Below are 13,501 nucleotides of genomic sequence, written 5' to 3'. Positions count from 1 at the left end.
TGTTTCAGCCATGATAGAAAACAAACAACTAGGCAATATCCCGAGATGCAAAGCCACAGAGGACTCCAGCGTCCGGTGCCCAGGGGCGGGAGGGCGCCTTAGTTCAGTGCCACCGGCCTCCCGGGCATAGGTTCCCTCTGACCTAATCAGAAGTGTCTGCAAACCTTCCCTGTCACAGGAGGGTGCCTTACAGGATCACTGAAAGGCATGCAAATCTGAAAACCACCTAAATATTCACTTTTCACAACTTTTTAGTTTAATAAAAAAACTCAAAGGTACAGAACATTTCCAAGAAGAGGCAAGGAATTTCTGCCTCCCTTTGCCTGAGATTTACCCCATCAACACTGCCTCATCTGGTTGGTCACTGTCTTTTTTTCTGAACCACGAAATGCTTTGTCAGGGAGAATTATACAAATTACCCACCCAGTCTGTGGGATGGAATACCATGCAGCAACATTTAAAATGACATAAATCTATTAACTTGTTATCTTATTCACTCATTAGAGCAACAGATGTTTTCCAGAGGGCCAATCACCCCCTTCCCCCGTCTCAACAACGGGGAAGCTGGGCTCGCTGGAGGGCGAGTGGGCTTGCGCAGGCGTCGGCCTCCGTCCCTGCTGGCTGCCCCCACGGCCCGTGCACATGCGCACATCCTAGCCCGTGCTCATGTGAACCCGGCACCCGGGGTTTCTGTCCCCACCTCTCCACGGAGACGCCCGGGCCTCCTGGCTGCTGCGGGGCGGGGCGGGCACCCCGGGATGCTGCTGTGGGGCGGGGCGGGCACCCCGGGATCTGAACCAGACGGGGAAGCACCAGAGCTTGCACTGGCTGACCCTGTTCACCAGCCGGCGACGCGCACAGACTCGCCTGCCCAGATCATCGGGTCTCCCTCCTCTGATCGCCGCGCCCGGGGGATCCCTTTCTGCCCGCCTCACTGGAACTTCACCACGGGGTCCAGGACACCTTAAGGAGGGCCTGGGGAGAGCCAGGCCAGGTCGTCCTCCCCAGGCGGACCCTCAGAGCGGGGATCAGGAGCGAGCAGCCTGTTCAGAAGCGGCAGGAGGAGAAAGGAGCACTGGGCAGTGAGGGTGTCCAGCCAATGCGCGCACTGACTGTCTCCACGGCCCCCTCCTCCTTCTGGGTCAGCCTTCTTCATAATAAGTGCCTGTTCATAGCAGACGTGATGACTCGCTTATGCTCACCGCACAGAGAAGCTACATACAGCCCTTTACACAAGGATGGGAGATGTGGGCGAGGAAAACACACTGCCCTGGGGAGGAGCCCAGAGTGAGCCGGCATGCCTGTGGCCTGAGCACCTTGTCCCTTCTCTGGGGCTCATCTGTGAACTCAGGGAAATGCAGAGAATGGGCTTGGATTGAGGACACGCTTTTGGAGCTTAGGTCACAGAGGGGGTCTGCAAAGATGATCTGGTCCAGCCTCCCCTGAGGACCCATGGCCGGTCAGTCCTCAGGTCTGCAAGGCTGTCTGAGCCTCCTGGCTTCTGACTGCTGACCAGATCAGAATCTTGGCCCCTGGTGTTTTGGGACAGGAGGTGGAAAAGAAGTGGGCAGCTCTGGGCCTCTCCTGGCTCCTAGCTTTAAGTGACAGCAAGCATTCTTGAGAAAGAGGGCCACTTCACACATTCAGTGAAAGGCATTACGTTCACAGATTTTGCCCCCCAGCTCCCCATTGCTTGGAAGCCAGGATGACCAGCTGGGGGGGGAAACCAGAGCCTTTGCCTCCCAGAAAGCCTGGTTTCCATTTCCTGGTGGTCTTTCCCAGTTGGGAGCCCCCAGATGCCCTGTGAGCCTCACACAGAACAGTCTCTCTCCACAGCCTGGAAGGTTCTGGGAGTCACGGCCAGCAAGGCCTACCTGCTATCTCCTTCTCGAAAAATGGCTGGATCAAATCGCTGTATTTGGACTTGTCCGCCACGGCTTCTTTGAGCAGTTGCCCACAGCAGACTAGAGGAGAGAGGAGCAGAAAGAAGCCCGTTAAATTTTAAATAGAAGGAAGAATGAGAAGAAAAAACAAAACGAAGACCCAGTGCTGCCTGCTGGGGGGAAAAAAAAAGGTCACTGAAAAAAATATAAAAGGGTTTTCTGAGTGTGGGTGTGTGTCCAAGTGAAAGGAAGTATCAAAAAGGAATTGGAAATAAAAAAGAAGCCGAGGAAGGATGCTGTGGAATGAAAAAGAATGCATTTGGTGAAGGACATATTAGAAATGGACGGCGTGGAGAAGACGTGACAAGGACTGTCACCACCAGAGAAGGACCCGCAGGGCCTCGGCGGCTCCGGGGAGTACAGCCCGTGGCCCCGGGGGGTGTTGGGGGTGGACACACTCTGGCAGAGAACCATGCGGACCAGTGTGATGTCCACGTTCACGCTGTTATCACTCAGCGTGGGTGGGGACCCTAGAGTTTGCATGGCCCCCGTGATGATGAGTCCACAGACACGATCAGGCTGTACAACAAAGGGACGCACAAGGTGCCTTTCTGCCACGAGCAACCGCTGTGTCTCTAGACCCCTGGGGCCAACACACAGGGCATGCCCGTCACCAAGCGTGGGAGGAATAAACACAGCTGCCCTCTCCTCGGCTACGAAAACCTTGGCAGCCAGCGCCGGAAGGGTCCAGCCACAGTTTCATGAGTTGTTAATAGCACAGTCTTAGTTTTCTTAACTTTAAAGCTAAGGACTTGACCTCCTACGTTGAAGAAATTGAAATCCTAAAGTTAAGTGGATAAGGTTAATGTTGAGGATGACGACCACCAAAGACGGATTCCTCTGAATGACATGTCAAATTCTGTGTAGCAGCAGCGACCATGTGCAGAGTGGCTGCGGCTTCGCTCGCTAATGAGGAGTAATAAAGGCAACCGAGACCTTTCCCTACGTGAAGCGCTGCTGCAGTCATGCTTGGTATTATCCAGCCCTCAGGCTAACTGCAGCCTTTTAGGTAAGGAGAGGCGCTGTGTACTGTCCTAGGTCACCAGCCAGTGAGTGGAAGAGCTGGGATTCAAACTCAGGTCTATGTGACACCAAAACCAGGCTGAGTCTCCAGTTCTGACCAGGAGGGAGGAGCAGGCATCCTGTTTCCCTTCTGTCATAAAAAGCCATAAAACTAAACAAAAGCTATGAGGCAACTCTTTTCAGGCACTTGGTCAGCAGACACGTGGGGCTGTGATCCTTGAGAAAGGAAACACACCGAGCGGAACTCACTCACCCTGGATTTTGACCTACAGGGACCACCCATTCCATGGCTAGGGAGAAGTGGGCCCCAGACATGGCAGGGGGACACAGCGCTGGAGTCTGGGGCCTCAAGGCAGCTGGACTTTGTAGGACACAACAATGGGTGGGGCTGCGGGGGCAGGCCTAGGAACCTGCAGGAGCGTTCCCTGAGGTCACTGATCAGTGCCAGACTGCAAGTGTATCGGGCAGGCTCCACGGGGCCTGGGGGAGAAAGGCCACAGGGTAGCTGGGAACTGCCTGGGGGTCCACACGGCGCAAGATGAGGCCGGCCTCTGATGGCCAGGGTCAGAGACCTTGCTCAGCCCCGCAGACCCACGCTTCCCTCCAGGAGGGCCGTGCTTCAGGTGTAAGGATGCACAGCCCCCAGAGGAAGCACACCTCGTCCCACCTGATGGGAGCGTGCTAAGTCGCTTCAGTTGTGTCTGACTCCTTGCGACCCTGTGTGCTGTGGCCTTCCAGGCTCCTCTGTCCATGGGATTCTCCAGGCAAGAACAGTGGAGTGAGTTGCCATGCTCGCCTCCTGGGGATCTTCCCAACCCAGGGATTGAACCCGTGTCTCTTACATGTCCTGCATTAGCAGAAGGGTTCTTTACCACCAGTGCCACCTGGGAAGCCCAATCCCACCTTAACAAAGACTAAAACTAAGCCTCAATGAGGTCAAGCTGATCCTCCAGGAAACTAACCGCCTGTTGGAACTCAGCTCTTTTTCATGTGATATTCTCAAAGCAGGACCACACAATCGAGACTCTCAAGAACGTGAGAACCACAATGTCCAGGATATAATAAAAAAAAAAAAATGCTTGAGATTAAAACAACAACAAAAACAACAAACAAACAAAAACTACCAGGAAATGTGACCCTGCACGGAGAGATCACAGGCCAGAGCGTCACAGGTCAAGAGGTCACACGGACGTCGGTATTCGCACTAAGAACTATAAAATGGCTGTTATGAATATGTTTAAACTTGAAAAGATAATTAAAATGAATGAAAAGATGTGGAATCTCAGCAGAGAAATGGAAACTATAAAAAAGCACCAGATGGAATTTCCAGAACTGGGAAATACAATAGTCTTAGATGGAAAACATCACTGAAGAAGCTGCAATCAGTGAAGCTGAAGACATGAAAACAGGCACTAGACAGCATTCACATTGAAGCGAAGAGAAGGTGTGGAGGGGACTGGGGGAAAAAAGAATAAAATTTCAGAGAGCTGGAAGGCAAGAGCAAACAGTTTAACATACATGTAACTAGAGTTCCAAAAGGAGGAGAGAGAGGGAGGGAGGGATGGGGAGAGAGAGGGAATATTTGCAAAAATAATGGGAGAAAATTTTCAAAATTTGATAAAAAGTATCAACCTGTAGATCCAAGCAAAAAAAACACAAAATAAACCGCACCTTGATACATTATAGTTAAATTTTTTAAAACCAAACAGAAAATATTAGAAGCAACTAGGAGTGGGTGAGATGCTTTATGTATATAGGAGAACAAAGATAAAAAATAATCTCTGAGTTCTCATCAGAAGCAATGCAACGGAATGCGTCAATGCAACAATGAAATATCTTTAAAGTACTAAGAGGGGGAAAGCCTGTCAACATAGATTTCTATATGCAGCAAAAACATCCTTCAAGAACGAAGGTGAGATAAAGACATTTTCAGACAGATGAAAGCTGAACTTCACCAGCAGACTTGCACTACAAGATATGTTAAAGGAAGTTCTTTGGGCTGAAAGAAAATGATATATCAGATGGAGACTTGGATCTAAACAAAGGATCCAAGAGAAGTGCTGATATTGAGTATATATAAAAGCCCTTTCCTCCTGTCTCTTGACTTAAAAAAAAATGCCTCTTTAAAGCAAAAATAATTACAATATACTGTAGGGTTGGTGACATAGGTAGGAGTAAAATGTGTGGCTACAGTAACATGAAGAAGCAGAGCAAGGCGAAGGGAAAGACTGCTGCCGGGCTCTCCTGCTCCCCACGAAGAGGTGCTGCCTTAATTCAAGACAGACTGACGGATGGTGTGTAACCCCTAGAGCAACCACAAATAAGACGAGGCAAGGAGATACAGCAAGAAAGGCAATGGAGGAAATAACGTGGATTACTAGAAAATGTTTTTGACCAATCCAAAAGCAGGCAGGAAAGGAAGAGCAAAGAACAAGGCCTTCCCTGGTGGTCTGGTGGTTAAGGGTCCGCCTGCCGATACAGAGGACGTGGGTTAGAGGCCTGGTCCGGGAGGACCCCACATGCTGCAGGGCGACTAAACCCCTGCACACGTCCTGAGCCCAGGCTCTGGGGCCCTCAAGCCACAGCTAGAGACGCTCACAGGCAGCAATGAAGACCTAGCACAGCCAAACAAAACCAAAAAACCACCACACAAATAGAAGACAAAAAATCAGAATGGTGGACTTGAAACCAACCATATAAAAAAATCACCTTAAAGGGAAACAGACTAAACACTTCAATTAAAAGGCAGGAAATGTCAGGCTGAATTTTTTTTTTAAAGCAATTATGTGTTGTCTACAAGACACATATTTAGAATCTAAGACACGGATAGTTCAAAAAAAGAAAGAATAGAGGTTATACTTATCAGACAAAGTGGGCTTGGAGAAAATGAGTATTACTGGAGAGGCAGAGGAGTGCTTCCTAGCCATAAGGGGAGATTGCACCAAGAGGCCACGCTGCCTTGTGCACACACAGCTTCAGATTTCAGTACGCAAGGACCGGCAGAGAGAGAGAGAAACCTGCAGGCAGAGCTGGAGCTTTCAACGCACCTCTCTCAACTACTGACATAATAAGCAGAGAGAAGTCATTAAGGACGCGGAAGAAACGATAACACTATCAGACACCTCAGCCTCACTGACTTTCTTAAAGCACAATATTCAACAAAACCAGTGTATATATTCTTCTCAAGTGCACATGTATTTCACCAATATAGACATGTGCTGGGCCATAAAAAAAGTCTCAGTAAATATCCAAGGGCTGAAATCATATAGGGGATGTTCTTTGACCTCAAGAAAATTAAAGAAACAAAAAACAGTCTGGGAAATTCCCAAATATTTGGACAGTGAGCAGTATACTTCTAAATAATGCATGGGTCAAAAAAAAAAAAAAAAAAAAAAAACAAAGGAGATTAGAAAATACTTTGAACTGAATGATAAAACACAGCATATTAAAATTTTGTGAGATGTAACCAAAGATGTGTTTAGAGATAACTGTGTAACATTAAGTGCTTATACTGGGAAAAGTGAAAGTGCTAAGTTGCTCATTTTGTCCGACTCTCTGCAACCCACAGGCTTCTCTGTCTGTGGAATCCTCCAGGCAAGAATACGGGAGTGGATTGCCACCTCCCCTGGAGAAGGGGCTCTTCCCAACCTAGGGATCAAACCCGGGTTTCCTGTATTGCTTTGCACGCATTGTTTTCCCATCTGAGCCACCAGGGAAGGCCCACTTATACTAGGAAAGAATGGTTTAAAACCCCTGCCTGTAGCCACCTCACTCTACAATGTTCTAAGACAATACTGCAACAGTATCCTCTCCCTAGAGGGTGGAAGCACTGAGGCTTCAGACATGTGTGACCTGGGGCTGTGCTGGGATAAGCCCCGCCACCTCGCCTCGTTCCTCCCCTCTCCCAGCTCAGCAGAGCCCACCTCCAGCCTTAAGTGCCTCTTCTTATTTCTGCGCTTTCCCTATCTCTGAACCAAATAAATGCACTGCGTATCACAGGCATGCAGTGAGTAAAATTAATAGTATTTTGATATAAGTCTTGGGACTTCCCTGGTGGTTCAGTGGTTAAGACTCTGAGTTCCCCATGCGGGGGGCACAGGTTCAATCCCTGATCAAGGAACTTAAGATCCCACATGCTACTCACTGTGGCCCCCCCTAAAAAAAACTTCATGGTTGTTTCTGGTTAGAAAATCCATGCTCAGCGCAGGAAAAAAAATTCAGGATTGTGTAACACATCACTCTACAGAGATAACCAGTTTGGTACCTGGGTGTTCCTTCAGACGTTTTCTGAGCACAGACTAACACACTTCTCTGAACAAACATGAGAGCATCCCCTCAGCTCCATCGAGTGACTTTGCTTTCCAATCCACTCCCAGGTAACAACACTTCAGGGACTTGGAGTCACATTACAGGTTTCTTTTTAAAGCTGCCCACAGCTTACTTAACTAGCCCTATTACGAACAGTCTGGGGTCACCTTTATGTTTCATCACGCATCCTTCACATCTCTTGTTGAGTATCTGGGGGAGTGTTGCAGCAGAATAAAGTCCTAGGCGTGAAATCACCGGGCCAAAGGATGAGCACGGGTCATATGTTAATCAGCAGTGGCCTTTATCTCACAAAAGGTTGTGCCTGTTTATATTCTCGCCAGCTATAGACAGGAGTCTTTCAATAAACCTTGTGGGAGTGAATGTGGCTTGTTCTGGGATGTTTTCCCACAAGTGAGAGGATCATAAATGTGAAAACCCAAGGCAGGGGATGGCGGTGGGGGGCCTCTGGGGGCAGAGCCGGCAGTTCCTGGAGCTCTGGGTGCAGATAGGTCTCGGCAGAGAGACCCCACCCGACAGCTCAGCGCTTGCCTCTGCCAACCACAGGTCCCCTATAACTAGCTTTACTGAAATCTCATGACGTCTTGGGTTTCTCAAAAACACCTTTGAGAAATGTGAACTTTGAATCGGTCTCCAAATGCTCAGTTATTGAAACGAGCCCCAAATGACTCTTCTGCTACCAAGCAAAAACCAGCGTGAGTTTTTCTATTTTCTGTTTGGAAAACTCTAGGCGAATCTGATTTCTTTACGAAAACAATTTAAATTAAACAACACTTTTCTTGAACGAGCCTGTCCGCATAAACCAGCTTTGGCCCAGTGACAATTATCTAAATTGCTTTGCACGATATTAAGGTGTCACTTTAGTGGTTTTCAGACCCTCCCGCTGCCATTAAGGCTCTTCTCACTTCTCACATTAAGGCTCTTGTCACATGTCTTCACCTACCAAGAAGCGCAGGCGCGTAAATAAACCTGTGGGTGTGGCCACAAGTAGAGTGGGGCCCATTCTTTACAAAGAACTCATCCCGAATGGCAGCTGGAATTCTAGTCTTACAGTATTCTTAAGAGGTAAACACAGAAGGAGAAGGAATTATTTGAATAATTATAACTATTTGAATATAATTTGAATATAATTAAAATAATTATAATTATTTGAATAATTATAATTTTGTTTTTTAAAACAAAACTTGGATACAAGAAAAGCATACCTTTTATCGTAAAGTATCCAGACTATTTTTCCATGCTAACCAAAATGGAATACTGCTATTTAGTCATTTTACTAAAACACTCACACAGCTATTACTATTTTTCCATCCTTATCAGAATGAGCATTCAGTTCTCCACCTTCAACTTTTGTCACTGATTCCTGGCTGGGAATCTCAGTGGCTTTGGGATTTTAAGTTGGAGACCTAACTGAAAAGCATTTTTTATTCAAAACTCGAGCCTTCTAGGGTGGCATGTATATATTTGTGTGTCGGTATATATGTATATCTGTATGGTGTGCATGTGTCATTTGGGGCCATAAGCGTGCAGATTTATACATTTGGGGTGCAGGTCTCACGTTGCCTGAGTAAATAAAGTAGAGGCTACTGCGGCTTCCACAGCATTTGAAGTGGGAGGGGGTCAGTGCCTCCCACCCCCTCCCTTGCAGTGTGTCTCCTACAAGCATCCTTTCTAGCCCTTTATCCTCCTGAAACCTGACTGGCATCTAAGACCACCTGGGACCACTCCAGGAAAGACCTGGAGAACTGATTTCAATATTTTCTCTCCTCCTGGTAAAATATTTATTGAAACTGTGCTGAGCAAGAAGCCTTCCTCTGGTTCAGAAATTGTCTGCCTGTAAGCACGCTGACCGGGGTTGGGGGAACCAAATGAGACTGGAGAAAATAAATAAACAGCAGGTCCACATTATACAAGAACTCCGGCTTTGAGGGGGATGGCGGGCGAGGGGGGAGGCGGGGGGCGCCTCTGGGGCAGAGCACAGAAAAGCCACTGGGCCAAAGGACATGAAAGATGAGGACCAGAAAAGGCCAGTGCTTTGGGCTGCAGACATGTTTTTATTGGCTAATGTTTTCATGGCCGTGTTCTTTAGGAGGCAAAAAACCTTATCCCTGCAAAGATGGATTAACTGGAAACTGTTCGGAGCAGAGAGCAAGAGAGAGAAGTGATGCCGATCTCTCACTGCTCCCATGACACGGGAGGGCCCGGGAGAGCAGGACGCTGTGGAAGGTTCTAGAAGCGGGGCGGCACCAGGGCACTCACCGTTGATGAGGCCGTATTTCTGGGCCAGAAGGGCGGCCTGCAGGCTTTTCCCGCTGCCCACAGGCCCGCAAAGCAGCACCCTTGGGGTGAACGGGGCATTGGATCGATGGCTGGTTTGGACGTAGGTCAGAGCTGGAACGAGAGGAGGGCAGGATGATAAACCAGGCTCCTGGAGAAAGGGGGCCAGCTCCCAACACCTCTGCGTGGGCTCTTTTAGCAACAGTAATTATTTCTCTGTTTTCAGCGCCGGGGAAACCCTCTGGGCATCTGCCAGGTGACCACAGGATGAAGCTGCAGGGAAGGAGTTACCCCTCAGGCCTGGGCACCAAGGCAGGAGGGGACAACGAGAGGCACAGAGGCCGCCCTCGGAGCACACCGTCCCGGGATTCCTAACTCAGCACGGGGTCAGCGCTGTCCTCACGCTGGTGAGGGCTGGTCCTGGGACACAGAAAACACACTCAATATTGGTCTGGGGGACTTCTCTGGGGGTCCAGTAATTAAAAGTCCACGCTTCCACTGGAGGTAGGGTGTGGGTTCAATCCCTGGTCAGGGAAAGAAGATCCTGCATGCCATCCAGCATGGATGGCCAAAAAAAAATGTGCTGAGGTGTTTCTCAATTGAATGAAGGCTGAGCTTCAGCCTGAGGCCCTGGGACCAGGCTGACCTCCTAGAGTCAGACACAAGCTTTGATAAATGCGTCAGGCCATGCAGGGGCCTGGCACACGGGGGACTTCTAAAGGCCTCCGGAATTGGTGGAGAATAAATTGCAGCCTCACTCCAGTGACACCAACTTTGTCGCAAGTCTCCAAAGAGGCCGCGATCAAACAGGTCCCGGCGTGGGGAGATGGAGGCCTGGCCCGGGGTGCCCTGGTATTTGAGGAACAAAGACTCAGGGGGACAGGGGCGAGGTGCCTGCACCAGGGGGGCACTGGATGCCAAAAGCTACTGAACATCAAACCAGGTCGCCTCCCAGTCGAGCATGGAGGGGGCACCACAGCGAGCTGGGCAGGCTGCTAAAGGGCAGCCACTCAGCACCTGGGGACGGGGGGGGGGGCGGGGGACAGCCCACATGCTGAGGCCGAGGGTGGGTACCTCCACCTCAGTCCCCCTTGCATCAAAAGGGGTCTCCCTCCCCAACCCCGCCTCCTGCCAGGGACCCAGACCATCCCCAGCAGGTGCCAGGGTTCCTGCAGGCAGCATGTTGAGTCAGCCCCTCACCCGGGATGGAACCATCAGAAGACAGGAAGGGGTCCCAGGGCACTGCCCTGACACCTGGGACAGGTGGGCAGGGTCTGCCAAGCTCATGCTCCTGACATCTAGGGCGTTCCCTGGCCCCTGCCCACCAGGTGTCGGTAGCACGCCCCCTAGTGGTGACAACCGCAAATGCCTCCAAACATCCCCAGGCGGGGAAGGGGACAAAATTGGAACCTAGTGGGGTATGTTCACCCGGCAAATTTTGAAGTTTCAGACCTTTGCGGGATTTTTTTTGATTGGAAGGTTCATTAGGGATACTACGATTCCTCTCTGTCTTGGAACTAAAGGCACAGGTAGGTTACCAGACCTTCATGGTTAAGATGACAATCTGCCAAGCTAAATTCTCTGCGGGCCTTGTCTGATCTGATCCAGGCACCATCCCCCAAGGGAGGTGCTTTTCTTGTCTGCATTTTGCAGACTTGGCAGGGCTGGGGCGACTCTCCCAAGCCCACTGCCAGGGGTAACACTTTCCACCAGCGAGACCAACCCGGGAGACAGAGATTCCAGCAAGGCTGTCTTTATCCTCAGACCTTCCAGAAGCCAGCCCATCTGAAGAGCACAAATACTACAGCCAAAGAAGCCTGCTTACAAATGATGCTTAATTTACAGTAAATAACTAAGTTAATTAGAAGTAATGATCCCCCAGACAATCTCAACATCTAATTATTCTTTTTAAAAATATGTGGTTGCTGGATGCACTGCAGAGAGATTAAAAAAAAAACAACACAGAGAGAATTCTGCATTCCAATTTTCAATTTATCTCTCTGCATTATTAATTAATAATAATTAATATTCAGATGCTCACATTTTTATTTACAATTCCAGGCATGAATTCTTTATGAACGATCATATGAACTTTTAAATTTAATTAAGTAATTTGGAAGTAATTAATGTGTAAATTCAGAGTCATGGCATAAGATAAATGTTGTGGTTGTTTATCTTCGGAGTGCAGTGTTTGCTACTAAAGACCCTTTCAAGATGCAAAATCACTGGAAATTTACAAGGCGTCTGTAAGCCTGGCATTTTTCAAAGTAGCATCACCCTACAGACATCCCCCCTCGTCCACTGACTCCCCTTTGGAGATCGAGGCTGTGCCACTCTCTGCTCTCCTGGTAAAGCAGAGACATCCACTGGCAGATGGGGGCTGGCGGTACTAGGGAGCTCAGAACCACCTCCCCCTCAAAACTAAAAGTCTCTGGAAGAGATTTAAGAGAATATACCAAAAAAGGGCATTGTAAACTGTCAAGTGTCTTAAAACCCCTGCAGTGGTATTTTTATCTTCCCAGGCACCCAGCATCACGCAGAAGGGCTGACTGGGTGTGAAGCTCAGCAAGACTTTTTTGAAAAACCAGGGGAATTCCTGGACTGTCCAGTGGTTGGGACCCTGTGTTTTCACTGCTGAGGGCTGGGGTTCAATCCCTGGTCAGGATACTAGGATCCCCCCAAGCCACACGGTGCAGCTGAAAAAAATAAAATAAATAAAAGGAAAAACTAAATTAAAAATAAAAAATGATTATGCAGCTGCCTTCAGTTCAGTTCAGTTCAGTCGCTCAGTCGTGTCCGACTCTTTGCAACCCCATGGACTGCAGCACGCCAGGCCTCCCTGTCCATCACCAACTCCTGGAGCTTGCTCAAACTCATATCCATCGAGTCGGTGATGCCATCCAACCATCTCATCCTCTGTCATCCCCTTCTCCTCCTGCCTTCAATCTTTCCCAGCATCAGGGTCTTTTCCAATGAGCCAGTTCTTCGCATCAGGTGGCCAAAGGATTGGAGTTTCAGCTTCAGCATCAGTCCTTCCAATGAACATTCAGGACTGATTTCCTTTAGGAGGGACTGGTTAGATCTCCTTGCTGTCCAAGGGACTCGCAAGGGCTGCTTTGGGGGAGAATTATTTTAATTTCCTTGTCTTTCAGGACTGGGTGTTGAATCATGATGACAGCAGTGCCTGACACTGAGCCGTCCCTCTGCACCAGCTCCTGGGCTCACGGCTTCGATGCCTGCTTCGCAGGACCTCACGCAGCGCAGCCTCACCTAAGCCTGTGAGGAAGGATCCATCTTTGTGCCCATTTTTGCAATGACAAAACTGAGGCCCAGAGAGATTATGAAAGTTGCCACAGATGGCACAGCTGATGTGTGGTGGGGCTGAGGCTCGCTCACACGTCGCCTGGCCCTGAGGTCTCAGTGGTCAGACCCCCGGTCCCCAAGCAGGCCCGTTTCAGCACTTTCTGGGAAGCTGCTGTGAACACCTGCTACTGGCCCTGAGGCAGGCGTGCCCGCGGGGCTGCCCCCGCTTCCCCGACGGGCTCAGGACGCCTGCTGGCGCTTCTGTTGTTGTTTTCTTGTGGTGCTGGTGGGTTTGGTTTGTACGTTTGTTTATTTAATTTTTATACATTTTCTTTTTCTCCTTGATCCTCAGAGCAAGATTTCTTCTTTTTTCTTTTAAAGACTTTTTATGTGAACCTTTTAAAAAAATGTATTTATGTATTTATTAAATATTTACTTATTTAATTTGGCTGCTCCAGGTCGTAGTTGCAGCGTGTGGGATCTAGTTCCCTGCCCAGGGATCAAACCCGGGCCCCCTGCACTGGAGGGCAAAGTCCCGACCACTAGACCACCAGGGATGTCCCAGGGCAAGGCTGCGCGCTCCTTGCCCTCCCACCCCATCCCCGCCTCTCCTCGCGCCACTGTCAAGT

The 13,501-nt window shown here is 49.3% G+C and overlaps 1 protein-coding gene across 4 annotated transcripts in view; it reads right to left on the bottom strand.

The window, feature by feature from the left end:
• Positions 1–13,501, bottom strand: part of AK8 (adenylate kinase 8) — a 138,983-nt gene that overhangs the window by 72,070 nt on the left and 53,412 nt on the right. For all 4 annotated transcript variants that reach the window (XM_005902740.3, XM_070378772.1, XM_070378774.1 and 1 more), the window contains 2 exons: positions 9,552–9,683; positions 1,875–1,964 (listed from right to left, as the gene is read on the bottom strand). In XM_005902740.3, coding sequence (XP_005902802.2) covers positions 1,875–1,964; positions 9,552–9,683 — 222 coding nt within the window. The remainder of the gene's footprint in view (positions 1–1,874; positions 1,965–9,551; positions 9,684–13,501) is intronic.

This window comes from Bos mutus, chromosome 11 (genome assembly GCF_027580195.1).
Source record: "Bos mutus isolate GX-2022 chromosome 11, NWIPB_WYAK_1.1, whole genome shotgun sequence".
In the NCBI taxonomy this organism is placed as follows: Eukaryota; Metazoa; Chordata; class Mammalia; order Artiodactyla; family Bovidae; genus Bos; species Bos mutus.
The sequence above is the reverse complement of the archived record's forward strand: the minus strand, read 5'-3'. Positions and strand labels throughout refer to the sequence as shown.